Raw genomic sequence first — 19,845 nt, 5'->3', positions numbered from 1 at the left:
TTAGAACCATTTTTAAAACCAGTGCTGCAAAGATTAGTCGATTAGTTGTTAACTATTAAGTTAATTACTATGAATCGTTTTTTTCTGGTTTCTTTCCTCCTCTGTCATTAAACTGAATATCTTTGAGTATTTCACCATTTTGAAGAATGAACAACTTATTGACAGATTAATCAACATTGAAAATAATCATAAATTATAGCCCTTTTTACAACTATATATGTATAGTTATTTTACTTGGTGGAGATGGCCCACAAGTTTAAAATTGCAATTATCTGAGCTAAAAACACAAATTCCTCGGATCACAAATCCGAAAGCTTCCAAAATACTCAATAGATTTATTGAAACACAAAATTTGTTAAGGTAAAATATGCAGGTTATTCAACAAATGGCTGAATCCAACATATACAGATTGCCATTCTAACTCAAAGAAGTTGGGTCAGCCGCATTCAACAAGTTAAAGCTAAATGTCCAAGAACAATGCTGCCGGTTCACCAAACCTATGAAATAGCAGGCCAAAATGGGATGGATATAGCCAAGAGATAACCTTAACCTTAACTGTAAAGATGGTCAAATCTTTTGATAAAACCACTAGGACATACATCTGGTGAGAGGATATGCTGAAAATCAGAGATTTGGACCTCAAAGGTTGTGTACTTCTGAGAGCAGTTGTACTAAAAGTGAGAAAGCCTAATCCTACAAATCACAGGAACCACGGGAAAAGGATAGTTATACTTTTATTTATATAGCACTTTTCAAAAACAGTTACTTTAAAGTGCTTTACAATGAATAAAATGAAATGAAATAGTTCTAATAAATACCATGCTAGGTTAATTGTCAGTGACTTCCAAAATTACATCATAATGTTTCTGTCCATTATTCAACACCATAACTCGGGAACAGAAGGAGAGACATTTGGTTAGATACCTAGTAGATGACACTGATCTTGATTGTGACAGTGCTAATTGTATAGATCTTCTGTGCTGCCGGGCTGAAGAAAAATGCACTTGATACTTATTATTATTAAATTCCTTCCAATTATTCACTACATATACTGTATAATGTAAGTCTGGTTTTGATGTAAACTGCAACTTGACTGGTTGGCAGAGGCATAAAACCTAGTTACGGAATTAAAGTAAATTAATTATAAATACAACACCACGCAGGCCCTAGGTATTCAGAGACCCAAAATATCAACTATCTTGCAATTTGCTTATGAAGAATTGCCTTCAAGGACTTTAAATGGGACTTGCTATAGAAATGCTTTACCAAGACTTGAGACCCGTCTTGAGACCTCTCCCCAAAACTCTGATTGAATCCTTCCGTATGTGTGCAGCAACAACTGCTCCATGTTGAGTCATCATCTGGATTAATTATGAAATCTAAACTTGTTTTCTTGTTCTCTTATGTCATCTGTTTCACCATTATTGTCACATGCGTTACTGCATCGCTAGAATGCAATTTTGCCGTTAAACATTTCCTTCATGCCACTGTTGAGTGCATACAGATGTCTTTCATTAATATTTACAATAGAATTACTGCATGAATCACATCTGTATGCTGGAACGGACGTACCAAGTTCAAATACGTATAGGCTATATATATTGCTTATCCTGTGAGAACATCCACCCTTTGATCAAGTGATTGATCCTTATTCAGGCAGGACTTGTATATGAATCCATACATTCAGGTCCATCTACGGGTCATCCAGACCATGTGCTGTTCTCCGTGTCAACGCACTGTGTCGTGTATGTAGAAAAGATTTGTAATTTAGCCCCAAAACCACCTCTATCAAATGCACATCTGGCCCTGTCCTCCCCCCTCTGCTCTCCCAGTGGCCTGTCCTTAATCAACTCACCTTTTACAGGCAGCCTTCCTATTTTTAACCCAGAAAACAAAACACCTGGGGGCTGATCTAGAAGGTCTCACCTCCCCTCTGAGGGTTTGATGGAAGAGCAGATTCATCACATTCACTGAGGGTTTTCCAAGTCCCCAGTGTGTAGTGACTGCATGAATAAACAAAGGTGCAGAGAAAGCATGTTTGCAGAGTTGAAACCAGCCTGGGTTTAGAGTAGTTTCTATTTTAAACCACAGGGAGCACCTGCAGTGGAGTGCTGTGAACAGAAATGGTCAATAGTTTTTGAGTTGCGCACACTGAAGAGTTCTTTACCTTGTCTTCAGAATGAGGTTTATTACCATGTATGTAGTACATACAAGGGATTTGCCTTGGTGGTGCATACAATAAACATTTAAAGAGGGAAATAAAAAATGAAGGCAAAGTACTGCAACAGTCAAGAACATATACAATAAAAATCATATAAAATTGTCAAAATATATACAATGGAAACATTTTAGATTTGGAAAGCTGAATCATTTTTTTCAGGATTTGCAAACGTTTACAGTGTAGAGAATATGTGCAATATACGGGGATAACAGTCCAAGATGTGCTTTTGTCCTCTGACCCTCTAAATCAGCCATACATAATAGTTTGTGTGTCAAAGTCAACCGTGATGTCACTCTTACTTTGCATGCTTTTTTATTTCTTCCTCAAAAAAAGGACAACAGACAGTTTAGCTTTGCTTTAGCACCCCTTACTCCACAGAGATTAACACTAACAGTATTTTATGCACTGTAAAAGCTGAAAATGATTCATTGTCAAATATTCATTGAGCGTGCAATCAAAGAGGCGTTCTATGAGATGGAGAAGCATTCTACAGATGCGTTTCTCTCTGGGCCAGAATTACTCCCATATGGTATAAGGAGATTAGCTATGGAAATTTGTGTCATGTGACCCACAGAGGATGCATGAGCAATGCCTGCATCTTGTTTTGAATTGACTTGAATAAACTCACATTTCAGTACAATTCATTTCGTTGTTCTGACCAAGTGGATGAGATGAGCATCTTTTGAAACTGAGACCTAAATGGATTACATTTGGCTTTGAGATTAAACTGATTCCAATTGGGTCTGCCTGATAAGGTTAGCAATAGATTTTCAATCTTCAAAAAGGAATTTATTCATCGAGAGTTGTGAACCATAAAAGTCTTAGAACACAGAGAGATTAAAGCTGTTCTAACTTTTCTAATCTCCCCCTACAGACAACTGGAGTTGCACTCCCCTGACACCAGGCACACCGTGGTGCTGCGGTGCCCAGACCAGCCATCTGCCCTGTCCTGGTTCTCTGCCATGCACTCTGTCACATCCACACTGGCACAGGTCTGTCTTTTATTCGTTTAAATTTATTCATTTACAATTCTCACGATGTGACCATTAGAATGAGACATTTCAATGATTCCATACTGTTGCCATGATTCGGCTGCTCAGTATAATGTGTCCTAAATGATCATCCGACCACAGCGGGCGCTGGCAGAGGTCATCCAGAACAACGCCAGGACAGGGGTGGCTGGCAGCAAAGAAATCCGACACCTGGGATGGCTGGCAGGGAAGGTAGGAGTGACAGAGTGTATCTTTGTGAGGACCAGTTTGAGTGTTACACTTTAAAAGTGTGGACATTTTTCGGGAAAATTAGGACACACTCGTCTTAAAAGGGCTGTTTAAAGGCAGTTATTGATTTTATTTTTTTGCGCACATAGCTGTGAAACATAATATGATGAAAGAGTCGGTTGATATGTGCTTGTTTTCCCCACACATGGATTGTAATTTAACATGATTTTATGCCTCCGCGCCTTCGACAGCCATGGCTTATAAAAGTGATGATATTTTATATCAGAAAAGGTCAACGGTGAACTTAGTAACTCAGGACCAGAAGGGGAAATATTTGGTAGGATACTGAATTGGTGACATGTATTTGAAGCATCCATGTTTCACCAAAAAAATACACTTAACCTTTCTATGTATTCATTTACCAATTGTATATATATTTGTTTTTCTTTTTTTTTAGTGGTTATTTACTTTTTATTTAACCCATCGTTACCGAGGTAAAACCTGTTGAGATCAATGATCCATTGAAAGGACACTGGCTTAGTGCTCAGCTCCACCACCCCTTTTGTCCAAATATGGTCACATCTGGTTTAAAAAACAACAACATGGTGACGACCAAAGTGCCAAAAAAGCCTCAACCAATGGGTGACCTCATGGACGGTAGCTACGTCCATCTCTTTTATACAGTCTGTGGACAGAAGAGCTGTCACAGCACTTCTTCTTATCCAATATGCCAATGATCACGTTCATTTCCACGGTCGTAGTGTTATGTTGCTTTCTGAGGCCAGATTGATGTTTGATAAATGTCATTCTCAAATATAAACTTCTTCAGCTGTTACCTAAAAAGCTTTTTAAGAACCTTATCCAGAAAAAAAAAAACTTAGGAATGGACCTATATTTATTTAATGAGGTAGCATCCACCTCTTTCAGTGGGAGACTATACTGTAGGCTGACTTCTATATTTTGGCAATCACCTTAGTGTTTAGGGTAAGGTCAAAAATATAGGTATGGGATGTTGCAATCAAATCTGCAATTATCTTTAAAGGGTCCTTCACATGATAAGGTTTTTGCGGTTGACTAACCACAAGTTTGGGCGCAGAGACCCAGTAAACGGCTAAATCAAAGCTAGTAAACCTCCAAGCATTGCGTTTTCTTCCAAGATCATGATACAACTTTAATGTAACATTAAATAGTTTGGGAAACTCGGAAACCCAAATAATACGTTTTTCCTCCATCTTTCTAGCCAGGTGTCGCTCCCTGGTTGTGCTTTTTAAAGGACAGCAGCAACAAGGTCAAAGTTCAACCGGTTTGAACAAATCTGAGCGGTGCGCGCCACTACCTTGGATGCTGCCGCCTCCTCCATAGGAAATGAATGGAACGGCGGCACAAAGCATTTTTACCATGTAGAATGGCTCAAAATTGTCTGGAACAACATTTTAGTACTTACCGTGGACTCCATGTACTTCAACAGAAATTAGTTTTAGGTTTTCTATGAGCTCAGGATGCATTATGGCAATCAGCCAATAGAATTGCAAGTGTGTGTGTGTGTGTGTGTGTGCGTGTGCGTGTGCTTGTGCGTGTGCGTGTGTGTGTGTGTGTGTGTGTGTGTGCGCGCGCAAGTACCTGTTTGTGCGCGCGTGCAAGTACCTGTGTTTGCGCTCATAATTTTGCATTATGCAGATCTAATGTACACAGACATGCACACATCTTTGAAATTCATACAAGCATGTACACACACGGGATCAGTCTCTCTTTCATACAAAGACACACACACCTGTGCAAACATATCCACACACACGCATACCTGTCTAATTTAGTCCTCATGAATTTGACAATATTTGATCCTTCTAACGCAGTACAATACTGTTACTTAGCAACATATTCTCATTATGTTAAAAAGCTGACCCTTGGCCTTTTAAATCCCACGATATGATTGGCTTAGGCAGAACTTCAAAGAGCAGCTTAGGATTCCATGGTTGGGCTGCAGATAAGCGCTCATAATGAGAATAGTTATGGAGCATTGTAAAATGAAATACTAGACGAGTGTATGTGTATGTGTGTGCTCTAAGTTGAGAGATTAACAGTGTGCGTTATGAAGAGAAAGCGAGGGTTTGCTCGTTAGGAGGGATGGGTGGGTGAGGTAGCACAGCAAAGAAAATGTGTAAAAAGTGTAGCTGCACCTGCACACCACCTTTTATTTTTAGCTAATTCTCCACTGAGTGCGCACAACAGTTAAGTGAACATGCACATTTCTAGTGAAGGACCAGAGCAGCTTTGTGACCGCCAAAATTAGATCATTTTTGGAGTGAAAAATGACGGAGAGACAGATGGAAAGAGTAGGGTTGAGACAGCGAAACCTTCACAAATAAGACAAAAGGGAACCGTGTAATTCTCAAGGCACCATCAAAACGTGAAATGCACCTCTAACTGCTGACAAGCAAACGTGTATAGGTGCTCATTTGCTATTTGCACATATTTAAATTAGGTAATATGCTAACATTTTTCCTTTCTATGTATGACTGGAATAGTACCCTCAAGGGCCCCGTGCTCTCTGGCTGGAAAGCCTATACAGGATGTCGGTCAGGACACTGTTCTGCTGACATTTATACTTTTCTACATGGATAATTACAATCAGATGCAAAAAAGAGCAAATTTTACTCAGCTACAATTTTATGGGTGTTTTTGCACTGTAATATCATAAGAGCAATATATTTTATAAATCAGACCTTAAGACGTAGCAGATAGCGGCTGCTAGTAGTGCTCAATTCATAGAGCAACAGCCGCAATCCATTCTTTGTGTATTCACCACTGAGGCTTTTGCATATTATCAAACACACGATACCTCTTTCTGATAAACCATTAGTCCCAAGCCAGCTCACTGGCAAACAACCATTGATAATACTGATGAAACACCTGCTTTTATCTGAAGTCCTGAGGACGAGTTCAGTGTGACAAATATAAGAAGGCATGGGAACATCAAATCCTGCAGCATCAAATTAATCGAGGTTGGGCTCGATTCAAATTCAGAATGAGCAGCCTTGTAGGATTTATTCAATTAATTTATCTTTTAAAGCTCAGTGTAGATCTGTTGATATTATGAAAATTAATACTTAATACTTTTTTTGGGCTGCTGATTAGACTCAGCAATCATTTCTAAGTTATTACTTCAGGCTCTGGTAATTTGTTCACTTATTAAATAGTTCAAAACTAGTTTCAAACAGCTTTTTTTGTTTAAAAAGTTTGTTTGAAAGTATGGCCCTGCACAGGATGAGAGGGTAAATAACCTTTCCTGTCTCATTATTGTTGTTTGTGCTGCAGACAGAGAGTGAGAAGCAGAGCTGGAAGCCTGTGCTGGTTGTGGTGACAGAGAAAGACCTGCTGCTGTATGAGAGTCTACCACGAGGCAAGGAGGCCTGGCAGAGCCCCGCACACACTTATCCACTTTTAGCAACACGGTAGGTCCAGGGCCATATGCACAGACATCACTAACATACACAATATATTCACACAGGACTGTTGAGTTGTCGCAGTCATATGTTTTTAATTTAAAAACCAATATTAAATTTGGTATGAAAAATACATGGCAAACAATAGACATACCCGCTACAATATCAATTCAAAGCATCTTTACATGCAAAACTACAATGCTGGGGGCACCGGTGGGACAGTGGTTAGAGCAGTCGCCCCAGTGTAAAGAGGCTGAAGGGGCAGCGGCCTTGGGTTCGACTCCTTTGCTGTATGTCTCCCCCCCGCTCTCACACCCCATCTCCTCTCTGCCCTACTGAATAAAGGCCTAAAAAATCTGTCAAAAACAACATGCTGAATATAATGCATATACGTATAGCGTTACTTAATGGATTGGATTTATATACCGCCTTTCTCAGTACTCGAGGTGTTTTACAGAGTCCAGGTTCAATTTACTTCTGTTTACTTCTTAAACACCAGCATGTCGGCGTTTTCATCGTGGGCACCTTCTGTTTGGAGTTTGCATGTTCTCCCCGTGTCTGCGTGGGTTTTCTCCGGGTTCTCCGGCTTTCACCTCCCACAGTCCAAAGACGTGCATGTGTTAGGTTGATTGATGACTCTAAAGTGCCCGTAGGTGTGAATGTGAGTGTGAATGGTTGTTCGTCTCTATGTGCCCTGTGATAGACTGGCATCCTGTCCAGGGTGTACCCCACCTCACGCCTGATGTCAGCTAGGATCGGCTTCAGCCCCCCCTCGACCCCGATAGAGACAAGCGGATGAAGATGAATTGATGGATGGACAACTCCTAAGGATCAAAACTAAACTTTCAACTTTAATCCGTCTTTCAATTTGTTTTTTTTTTGTTTTTTTTATTCTGAGTACTATAGCCCCTCAGAGCTAATATTGGTGGCACTAGTTGATTGGGAAGGTCGGGATCACCAAAGTCATTACAATTCATCCTGAGGTTGACATATATTTTTGTACCAGATTTCATCTAAAATAAAAAACAACAAACTGTGTTATCAAAGTGTTATCGTGAATTTTCCTTTCTTAAAACAAGGTGTTTCCGATGACAAGATATATTTCCTTATTATAATGACAACATGTTTTCTCCCTTCCCCATACTACATGACAGTTTCTATGTATATGCGTTTCTCCAGTCTGGTCCACTCCGGCCCTGACCGGGGGTCGCCCCACTCTGGCACGGAGCTGTTCTTTGCCACTCGGACTGGCACTCGACTCGGCATCGAGACTCACCTGTTCCGGGCTGAGACCACCAAGGAGCTGTCCCTGTGGACCAGACACATAGTCAACGGATGTCATGCCTCAGCAGAGATGATCAAAGAAGTTACGACGAGTGAGTACTGATGAGTAACACAGAAACATCTAGATTTTATAAAAACAGATAAAGCCATAGACACATTCAGAAATATGTAGCTGTGGATGGAGTGGAGTGAGCAGCACAGGTCACTGTGCTGGATTCTGTGATGCATCCTCAAACATGTTCAGGCACGCTGCAGTAAAACATATCCACAGAAACTTAGGAGCCTGCAATGGTAAGTACTGCCTCAGGTCTTGCACTCCTATAATAAAGTCTAAATCCAGTGCATAAAGCAAAATGTATACATGCACATATACACTGAGATAGGAGAGGGTTTGTGATATAATTTGACAGCCATATGGACAAGATGTGGACAAAGCACTTGCTATTTATAGAAAGGAATTTGTGTGTGTGTGTGTGTGTGTGTGTGTGTGTGTGTGTGTGTGTGTGTGTGTGTGTGTGTGTGTGTGTGTGTGTGTGTGTGTGTGTGTGTGTGTGTGTGTGTGTGTGTGTGTGTGTGTGTGTGTGTGTGTGTGTGTGTGTGTGTGTGTGTGTGTGTGTGTGTGTGTGTGTGTGTGTGTGTGTGTGTGTGTGTGTGTGTGTGTGTGTGTGTGTGAGCGCGCTATTTGGCATTGGGTTTAGGTCGCCTAGGGAATTCCAACAGAATACCCCCTCTCTCTTGCTCCAAGCACAAAATGTCCTGGGAACTGCACTTCTCCCTCGGGTCCCCCTCCTCTCTCCAACTATGATAACACTGTGCCAAATTAAGTTTCTCTTCAGACTCCACTCATTTAATAAATAGCAGCAATTTAAACACAACTTCAAGAACACAACCTCGTTGGCAGTATTGTTTCTACATTACCAAACTCTAGTGGTCCGGGTGTAAATGTTTCAGTGGTAGTGGCAGAGCAAAGCCTCATTCCCGCCTGCAGAACTCAATTTAAATGCACCACTCCCAAGATGTTTGATAATGATCACATTTTTCGTGTCATGGTAGTTAGCGAGGAAATGTGAATGTTATAAGGACATCTTTTTTAATCCCATGACAAAACTCTGTCTAGACTGAAACAGGATGCTCAGTATTGACACGCTGCAGCTTAAATCAGCAGATAAAGTGAAGGACCTTGCACCCGCAGGTGATTTCACTTTTTGTTAGATTATTATAACTCCTCACTGTAGTGGGTGGGAGTGTGCTTGATTAACATCTTCAGCTTTGTGAATACTACATCTGTGGTGCATGGCTACCGGACATGTTGACCTTCAACCTGAGCAGAGGATTAATCAGCTAGGATAAGCCTGTGCCTTTAAAACCTGCATTAATTGATGTTTCGCCACTTAGGGGAGCAACATTGGCATTAATCATTAATAAGCATTTATTAAGTTACCAAATGCACTAGCATTTGCTATTCAGACTGGCACACAGCGCAGCATCACTAACTTTTGTTGTCTGTCATTTGGTTTGTCACTGCTGAGACCCAAAACTTGGATCCCATGGGACCTTATTTTGGAAAAAAATTAACAGTAGTGAACGTGTGTTAAACCACTCACTGAAATACATCTCTCATCTCACAGAATGTCACTTTGCTTGCTAGCTAGGTAACTGACATAGCGTTAGCTATGTTCCACAACACATGTAACGTTATCTTACCTGATTTATTTTATCCAGCATCTCTTTTTATCAGCCGCAGTGAAAAAGAACAAGATCCGTTGTAAGTGTGTGTAACAACGTTTCGGTACGAAAAATGCATTGTAGCATTTTCACAGTCTTAAACATCAACAGTTCAACAATAAGCTGTGACTTTCTTGACTTGCAAATTTAACTTTTAAATTGTCCAACATCATGTGTAATTCATGGCACAATTGAAATAGGATCAAAACATTATTTGTCTCTCACTGTTCTCTACTTTCTTCTGAAATATGATCCCATGGTGGAAACTGGAAGGGACTTTACCTCTCTATATAACAATAGTAAGAGTAGCTCTGTGAGACTGTACTTGAGCTAAATGCTGAATCCGCATGGCATCATGCTCATGTGAGACAACAATGCTAAAATGCTAATGTTTAGTATCCTTCATTGTACACATTGAACATTTAAATTTAAGTACTAGAGTAGAAATTTTGGGAGTTCACCAAAGTGATTACAATTCATCCAGATGAAGACATGGATGTCTTTAACAAACTGAATATCAATCCATCCAAAAGTTGTAGAGTCATCTCACTCAAAATCAGAAGTCAAGCTCATAGAGGCACTGTCAGGATTCATCCTAGGGGTACTGCTGTATAAAAATCACCTAGTTTTTGAGATATTTGACCGTCAAACCAACATCACCATCCACAATGTGTGGAAATATTAGTTTGCTTTAATTTTAAGTGTAATACTGATTTAGGGTACAATTCAGTGCGACGGGCCAAATGAATGAGGAAAAATAAGAATAGTTTTGAATCTTTATTGATGCTGAACATTGAATTTCTGACTTTAATGGATCCCATAACTTTTGTGAAACAGATTGATGTTAGCACCAAGCCCTCGGTTTCTTCTTAGGGAAGTGGAAAAGTAATTTACACTTCCCCGAGAAGGAGTGTGATAACGCATACAGAGTGCATTCACTCATTTTTCAGCAGTTGCCACCTGGAGTCGTCGCTCTGACCTTGTCATCTGTTCATCTGTGTAACATTCTGATAAATCACTGTGATGGTTTATTCACTGTCGAGGCCATGACAAAGATTTGCTCTGAAGACGGATGAACTCTCAATCTAGAGGGTAGACGGGCAGTGGGCCATTTTTGGAGGGACTTTAAAGGGGAATGTAATTTGTTCGGCTCCGAAATCAAATTTCACAGGCACTTGGCCTGCAGTCATTTCTGTTATTATTATGTCCAAGGTGACTTAAACTTTTCAGAGGTTATATTGATATTTTGAGCAATTAGCAGGATAAGGCCCTGCCTATCATGTAGGCCTAAGGATTAAACTCTGTTTATATTAATTGCATATCCCTGTCTTCTGTTGCTTGTCTCACTTCACTTGAGTCTTAATCAACCTATCAAGAATCAATAATCTGACAGTACTGTGCAGCGTGTCATGTAGCAGAATATAAATAGATTTTGCAGATGAAGTTTGCCCAGTTGTCATGATATTGCATCTTTTGAGCTCTGAGGAAACGGTAAGAGATTTTGAGAAATATGCTTTATTTTTCTTTTTTGTAGAGAAGATGGATATTACGGTAGGGCTGCACCTAAAGATTATTTTCTTGATAAATGTTTCTCTATTAATTGATTAGTTGTTTGGTCTGTAAAATGTCAGAAAATTGGGAAATATGTGAATCAATGTTTCCTAAAGCCCAAAATGACCTCCTCCAATGTTCATTTTTTTTATCTGTTATATTTGCACAGGTGTTTTAGTGTGAAAATGTATTCAAGTGGCTTTGTTAGTCGAGAAATAAAGAAATAAACAACTTAAACTTACAAAATGTCGAGAAAGTAAATACTCGTATACCTATTTTACTCATTAAATATAAAAATACAACCCTACACCTTCTGAATTCAAGCTTCTCTCTTTCACCGGACTATGTTAGCTTAATCACCTTGTTGACTAAAAACACACTTCATTCAAACTGGACAGAAACCAACTGAAGCTCCTTGTTAGTCTTCCCACTGTTGCAACAATCACTCACTCTGGTGTGTAAGATGTGAAAATATGCCAACAGTACATGCTGTTTTTCACAAAAATTTCCCCCAAAAGCAACCACCAATATACTCCGTCCGCCTATAGCTAATATATTTAATCAATAGCCTAATAGCCTTAACTAACACCACTAAAGATGGAGCTACAGTCAGCTGTCAGTTTCCTCAATTTTCCATAAAGAGTGGAAAAGGAGGGAAAGGGCTAGCCTGGCTGTATCCAAAGGTAACAAAAGCTGCCTTCCAGCACCTCTAAAGGTCACTTGTTTAAAACACAAACTAAAGTGTTAAAACCTCGAGTCGGTCGTGGTGTTACAGGGTTTGTGTGTTCCATCTTAATGATAAGCTACGGCTGCTTGAAAACCCCAAAACATTTACTAAATTAACCTTGTGTTGTTTTCTCAACTGCTGCGGTTAAATCAAGAACCATCTCTCGCCTAGATGCACGCCTACAGCCTTCTTGTTGTCAAAGGTGACAAATGTAAAACTGTCCTAGGGTCTCCTGATGAATGAACAGGTAAACAACTTAATGACTTTGAGCGCTTAAAAAAGCCATTTTATCTCAGTGATTGTGGAAAATTAAACGACAGAAGTGACCTGCTTTGACACATGCAGTGGGATGCAATTTTTTTTCCTGCTGGTAATGTCATTCACACATTTAAAACTAATGAAAGAGAAAAGCGACTTTCTGTCCCATGATAACCTTTTAGGGTTTCATTTGTCGTTATGGTAACAGAGTTAGTGTCTCTCTCTTTCCCTCATTCATCCAGCTCCTCTCTTTGTCTCTTCTTCTGTCTTTTCCACTCACCGTCAGGCAGAAAGAAGGGCTTTTGTTGCAGCCTGAAAAGCCTGTGTGTGTGTGTGTGTGTGTGTGTGTGTGTGTGTGTGTGTGTGTGTGTGTGTGTGTGTGTGTGTGTGTGTGTGTGTGTGTGTGTGTGTGTGTGTGTGTGTGTGTGTGTGTGTGTGTGTGTGTGTGTGTGTGTGTGTGTGTGTGTGTGTGTGTGTGTGTGTGTGTGTGTGTGTGTGTGTGTGTGTGTGTGTGTGTGTGTGTGTGTGTGTGTGTGTGTGTGTGTGAAACATTGCTTGCCCCACAGATCAAGGCTCTCAGGTGGAAGAGTGGAGTTTCAGGTCTAATTTTCCCAACAAAGAGTCGCACTCTTTGCCCCATTTACAACTGTTGTGCCATTAGGGAGACGTCTGTCCTGCTAGATTGTTTATACATCATTAGAATAATATTACACATTATGAGACTCATTTTTCATCATGAATGGGATGTCTTCAGGGTTCTGACGGTATTACACTGTATATTTGACTGTGTGTGTTTGTGTGTGTGCCGCATTTTTCTATTTGATCAACAGTGGGCGTCTTATCAACATTACTTCCTGAAGTTGTAATCAACACACCTCTGTTGTTTTAGTGTTTCACAGTTGATAAGGAGAGGAGAAATTACTATAATATAGTGCTCTGCTCCACACTAGCACTTGGTACCAGCTCCTCCCCTCATTAGTGTTGTTTAAAATACCCCTTGGACCTTAATCCCCCCTTGACAAACACATACATCTACATTAAAGCACCTGTATGTAAGAATTGGTATATTTTTATTGATGGCACCCCTAAGATGTCAGACCCTAATTCAAACATACACTGATGTCGTAATTATGGCAATGTATCCTCATCATTAGGTTTGTATATCTAAGGAAATACGACATTATATTTAATGCTGTGAAACGGCGGCCAGTACATGACCGTGAAGGTTAAGTTTACTTCCCTGGATGAAAGTCCTTTGTTTTGGGATCCATCCACCACACAAACCCTCCTACCTTTGCACATTTTTAGCTTCTTACCTGATTACCCTCTTTGCTCCAGATTTCATTTCTACAGTAGTAAATATGTGGATTACATAGAAATTTCTTAGGCATATGTACGAACAATGAATGAGGACGATGAGGATGAATGAAAATGGACAGCTGTACACATGCATTTGTTAGGATTGCATTGTTCATGATCAAAAAATAGTGAGTCGCCAACAGCCTTAGCTTTCTTCGTTAACGTCCCTCTTCTTGGCTAGAATTCCCCCCTGACCCTGGCATGAAAACCTCCGCCTCCCAGCTGTCCAAAACAGGGCAAGAGTGGGAATAACAGAAGCACCATTCTCTTAATTACAAGTTAGGGTAGAATCTAAATGATTTTGAAGCTGTTTTTTTAAGGTTTCTGTAATAGTGAAACATATGATGTTATAATGACTGCATACATATGACTGGACGTTTCTAGTCAGCTCGTAGATTAGCTGATGACTTCTGCGCTCTGCCTGTACAGCTGTAATTTTTTAGACTATTTCCCCCGTCAGTTCACATAAATAAGTCTGCAGTTATCAGTCTGTAATTTGGGCTCTGTCTCCAGGCTGGTGGTCTCATGTTGCTTTGTAAACTCCCATATTAAAGATACAACCTGGAGGATCTCCATATTGTGTTCTTTGGTGACATCTATGGCAATTAGTGGTAATTTCAGGTCTGTTTTTTTTAAATCTCACTTCCATTTGTTTTTGAAGTTTCATCATTGTTTTTACACTATTACATTCCATTCTGTGATAAGAATGAGTTTCCTGACTACTTTGTGTCATTCATTGTTTTATCGTTTCACTCCCTTTTCCCATTATCTCTGTAACTTAATCTTGGACTATTCTCTCTATTCTTATCGAGGCCTGTTCTTATCTATCAATTCTTACGTCGGAGGAATGAACATTTAAGTCTTGTGTTTTTTGATTAAACTTTGAGAACTTTGTTGAACTTGAACTCGTAGCTGTTTTCAAATCAACTCAATATTTAATCGAGCCAGTAGAATGATCGGATACAAACCAGAACAACTGTGATCGGATTGTTCCACAGCAGTCGTCATAATTCATTTCTTGGTTCAGCCATAGTTACCGTTTTACCGGACACTAGCAGAGACCAGAAAACACAGCACCTTGCTTCACACATAAGTGACTTGAAGAGTGGGTCTGTCGCGTTAGCCCCGCCTTCCCTCTCTGGGGGTCAAACGGATGGATAATGGAATCTAACTGGGCGTCGCTTGTGACTTTTTAACCAGGAATGCTGACACAGACACGTATCCAATATTGCAAATAAAGGGCTTTCATCAGTTCAATCACCATTGTGTTTCTGCCTCATTATAGTGACTTAACAGACATTTATTTAAATGAAAATCCTCCAGATTACCATCTCTTTTTAGAACTGCTGCTAGTTGGCAGTCAACCCAATATGACCCTCTGTAGGAGTTGTGATTGTGAATACGTTTCCAGTTATTATTTCAGTATTTTATATTATATTATGCTGAACCACAGTGAGAAAATGATGTAAGGTTTTCAAAATAAAATTTTAATTTGTGCAAAACCCAATGAGATGCCAAAAAAGTCATCAGAAGCAATAACAGAAAAACTATTTCTATGACTTCATTACATTGTTTTGCAGTACAACCAATCCATCTGCTACTCCGCAGGGTAAATTAAACACACAGGGAATGATTTGCCTTTGACCAGTCTGGTGTGTGTGTGTGTTACTGTGTACATATTTGCAAACTGTGGTTTCATAATTGCCTTTAGCCAAAGAGTCGAACGAGGAAGGGATTAAGATGTGTATAGGGTGATTAGCATGGTTTTACTGGCAACATGGTTAATCGGCCTGTTGGCAGTCAGACAAAAGACACTGACACAGGCCACAGAGAGCGTCCAAACACACGCCATAGCTATTCTAGAGAAGACGCATTCATATATGCATCTCCATGTCTCTCTCATATATGTCTGCATGATAGAAAGCACTCTTTTTTTTATTCTTCTTCTTAGAGTCATTACACACAAACACTCCCCTCTCTGTACATGCAACACACACACACACACACACACACACACACACACACACACACACACACACACACACACACACACATCCTGCTCAGGCTGTCAGCAAACAATGGAAAGATAACAACTCTTTCATTGCTCACCGGCTCTTTGTCACACAAACAACGCTGGATAGATCAGATGTCATCAGGAGAGAGGAGCTCATTCTGTAAATGAAGTTTTCAGCATGTGGGGAGTGGAGCGAGGGAACTCTGCTGTCAAAAGACTCTGAAAAATAAGACTAAATGCAGTTAGATCACACTGTGCGGAGACGCGACAGGTTTGTCATTAAAGCGGGGGGAAAGTGATGAATAAATTGGAAGAGTAGATAAAGATAGCACACTGCTTTCAGCTGGACACATGCTGTGAGGAGAGAGAAATGATGTAGAACTTAAACATTACACTGCTTCCTCCATGTGAAGTTATTTTGTTACTGAAATATGCTTAATCTTAATGTGTAAAAAACACAGCACACGATAGAACGATATAGTCTGGTTTTGACAACATGACAACTGTACAATATATTTTAATAAAAAGAGACTCAATGTACATGTAGTTCCAAATTTTTTTTAACCTGACTCTGCCAGATGGAGTTATTCTCATTTGCTCAGCATATCCATCTGGGAACTTTTTTTAGTCTAATAAAAGAATATCAAACTCACAAAATGTCAAGAAAAGAAATATTGTTATACCTGGACAGAGATCAGACAACCATTTAAATTCAAGTTTTTATCTTTAACTAAACCAAGCCTCATAAAACACTCTTTATTCAAACTGGACAGAAACAAAATAAAACCCAAACCTGTCCAAAAATCCGGCTGGAGGCAATAAAATTACAAAATATTTGACAAATCGCCCTGCTTTTCTTGGTTGCTTTTTCAGTTTATCTTATTCAGGATCCTGAAGACGTCTCCAGCACACATCTTTCCAAGTGCGGAGTAAAACTTTCATTTAGTAAGACGTGTCTCAGTTGTTGTCAGAATCCAACAAAACTCTGGTTCGACTTTGCTGCATGTCTTCCCCTCTCTCTATCCCCCCATTTCCTGTCAATCTTGATCCGTGCTGTCAAATAAAAGCAACAATGCCAAAAACCAAGCCAAAGTTGTTGTTTTTTAAAACTTAGGAAAAAAAGACATCCACTGCAGCAGAATGATTGAGTTTATGTTTGCATTGGAGGGAGATTTGAGCAAAGGGACTGCTAGTCAATGTGCTCTCAGCAGCTCCAGGCCCCCAAAGAGTGAGCTTCAGGCCTTTTAAGCCAATTTGACAAAGTGGCTAAAGGGTGGAATTGAAACTTCTGTGACATTCTTAACATTTGTAATTCAGTGGATACACTTTTTTGAGCATCACAACCTCCCTGAAATTACTTGTTTTTCTATCAGATCCATTCAGTCCAATGACGATAGGAAAGTCTAGAAGAGCCACAAAATTAAATAGTTTTATCCCCATTCAAGTAAGAGGCCCACGGCAGTCTAGTGCGCCTGCTCTATAGGCCATACAGTGCCAAGCAGTGCAGGCGTCTCTTTCACACTATACCCCTAATTTAGATGTATAGAGTTGAAAATACGTGGCAAAAAATCCAGTCAATATTGAACATGTATTTATTGTTTTTATTGCTTTCAGTGAAAATGTATCATATTACGTCATTGTCATAGACAATTTCTCTTGTCAGAATTAATGCTTTTGATAAAACTGTAAAGTAATTGATGTTTTTGTTTTATATGTGAGAAGAGCTGAATGTCACTTGAATCGGCTGATTGTCATTCCACTTTTTTATATTTATAACAGAAAATAAAAGCACTCTGTACAAACACATAATGAATCATAGTGAATGGCCTTCCAATGCTCTTCCAACACTCAGCACTTAAGTCATTAGATGAAAGAAAATATATAAAAAAGAAAGTATATCCTCCCTAAAAGTAAGGAGAGAAGGTTTTCCAAAGGACAGATATGAAATACATTTTTGAAGTCCACATTATGCAGTTAAAAGTGAACTGCTACTTTCATAAAGTTTGGGATTTCAAGTTCAACTTGAATGACTTATTCTATGTAACACATATACCAGCTGTTTCAAAGTATGATTATTTTTTACCATCCACACACTTTGATACAGGGGAAAAGGAAAAGAAATATGATGCTAACAATCAAAAATTGAAATATCCTATCTACTGTATTTATCTTCCAGGTTGTCTTTACCAGAGTCAGGAGTGCCGACTTGTGATTCACTACGAACAGGGGTTCTCGGTGCTGGCTGACCCCAGACTGGGAGATGGGGAGAATGGGGAGGAGAGAGGAGCTCACACACCCAGCAGGCCCCAGGTGCTCCTCTCCTACCCCTACGAAAAACTAAAGATGTCCTCCGATGATGGAGTTCGCCTGCTCTTCCTTGACTTTGGAGGGAAGGAAGGGGAGATTGTGAGTGTTTCCTTTTATTATGTTTTGACACAAAATGTAAACAGATGTGTTCTGATAGGAACTCCGGTGTTCCACTGAAACTCCCTTTTATTTTTTGCACCAGGTAGAACACAGATGATATGAAATTGTTAGTAGAGAAAGACTAATGTTACACAAGCACGCAGGTAGAAAACCTCCACCATAGAAGAGGCTGATCTGACATTTTGGGCCTCAGTGGTAACTTCAATAGACCAGAATGCAATGCTGCATCGTTTTAACTAATCTCTGTGAACAGATATCTGCAAAATCTGCCAGCAACGTAACAAGATTTTGGTATCTGATGCATTGTAGTTTCAGTTTGTAGTGCGTTCTTAGTATTGGCCAATCACGTTTGGGCACGTTTTGGTTCCATACTGGTAAACAGTCTGTAGGGAAAACAAAAGAGGTGGAACGCTTTGGCTAAAATGTAATCTCACAACCCATCAGCTGTCGTCAGATGATTTAGGTTTTTATTATCATTTTATTTTGCAGGGCCAATCACATCCACAGGACCATCATGCTTGAATGTAGAATAAATAGGCAGCGCTGATCAAATATGATTAAGATTATGTTACCATATTTGCTTATTTCTCTCCTCAATTGTTTTCATAAACACATTTTAGTGTACCATTTAGCTGTAATTTGAGAACGTTTGTGACCAGCGTCCTGTTTGAAAACAGCTCCAACTTGCATGTGTTGTTCAGCGCTATGTTCTTTCATTGTTTCATTGCTCAGATTGGTTGGAGGTCGATAAATTGCTACCAGAGGCATTTTGGTCTGCACTGTTAACGCCCCTTCTGAGAGGTCCCAGACTAATAATTGATCAGGTGATGCCAGGCTACCAAGAGGCTAACTTGGCATCAGACTGATAGCCAGTGGGTTCTGAGATACAAATATGGACTAACGCATAATTTATTTGAATTCATTTGAACCCACGTTTCCTACTCCTAAAGTACACTCTAAAATAGACAAGTTTGGCTCATCCGCTGCCTTTTGTGTCATATCCAAAATGCTTCCACACCTTACTTCATAAGTGGTTTGGTGTCATGATTGTCTGTTCAGGATTGCTCGCTAGTTTTTTCCATTTTGCTTTAGCAAAGAGGACAGCAGCCTAATTTACTGACAGAGTAACAGGGAGTGAGTCAGGTGGACAATGCTTTTTAGGAAAGAACCCTGCTGGAGTACAAGGTACAGCCTGTTCCAATCGTAGCCTCTGAATTTTGAATTTGAACAAGTTTGTGCCATATTCATACTTTGAATTTAGAATAGGAAGTGACAGCCTTCTCATTTTCTCCAGTCTATGACACAAAATATTTGAGTTTAAATTATTCAAGTAATTGCACTCAATCATTTCCCATTTCAAGTTCAGATGAGAATTTTCTTCTTTAATATAATACCTGTGCTTTTTAGTTTTGCTTTTCAAGTCACACTGATGGGAAAACAATATTCAATATCAAAGTTACTTTGCTCTGGTCATGTACTTGACCACTCAGTGCAATAAATAGATCAAATCCATACCCACTCTCAGAGGGTTTTAGGAGGCCTTCTGGGAAATGAAGCCAAACACAAACGAGACAGGCAGATGGAAAGTGTTACAGCAGAGAGCAAATTAAAGCACT

General features: G+C 39.7%; 1 protein-coding gene across 1 annotated transcript in view; it reads left to right on the top strand.

Moving 5' to 3' along the window:
* The window catches only part of sntb1 (syntrophin, basic 1), a 49,659-nt gene that overhangs the window by 24,021 nt on the left and 5,793 nt on the right, over positions 1 to 19,845 (top strand). The window contains exons 3-7 of the mRNA XM_083918966.1: positions 3,096 to 3,213; positions 3,355 to 3,444; positions 6,757 to 6,893; positions 8,064 to 8,260; positions 17,979 to 18,208. Coding sequence (XP_083775092.1) covers positions 3,096 to 3,213; positions 3,355 to 3,444; positions 6,757 to 6,893; positions 8,064 to 8,260; positions 17,979 to 18,208 — 772 coding nt within the window. The remainder of the gene's footprint in view (positions 1 to 3,095; positions 3,214 to 3,354; positions 3,445 to 6,756; positions 6,894 to 8,063; positions 8,261 to 17,978; positions 18,209 to 19,845) is intronic.

The sequence above is a fragment of the Echiichthys vipera genome (assembly GCF_963691815.1).
Source record: "Echiichthys vipera genome assembly, chromosome: 8".
NCBI lineage: Eukaryota > Metazoa > Chordata > Actinopteri > Perciformes > Trachinidae > Echiichthys > Echiichthys vipera.
This window is presented reverse-complemented; position numbering and strand designations above follow the sequence as displayed.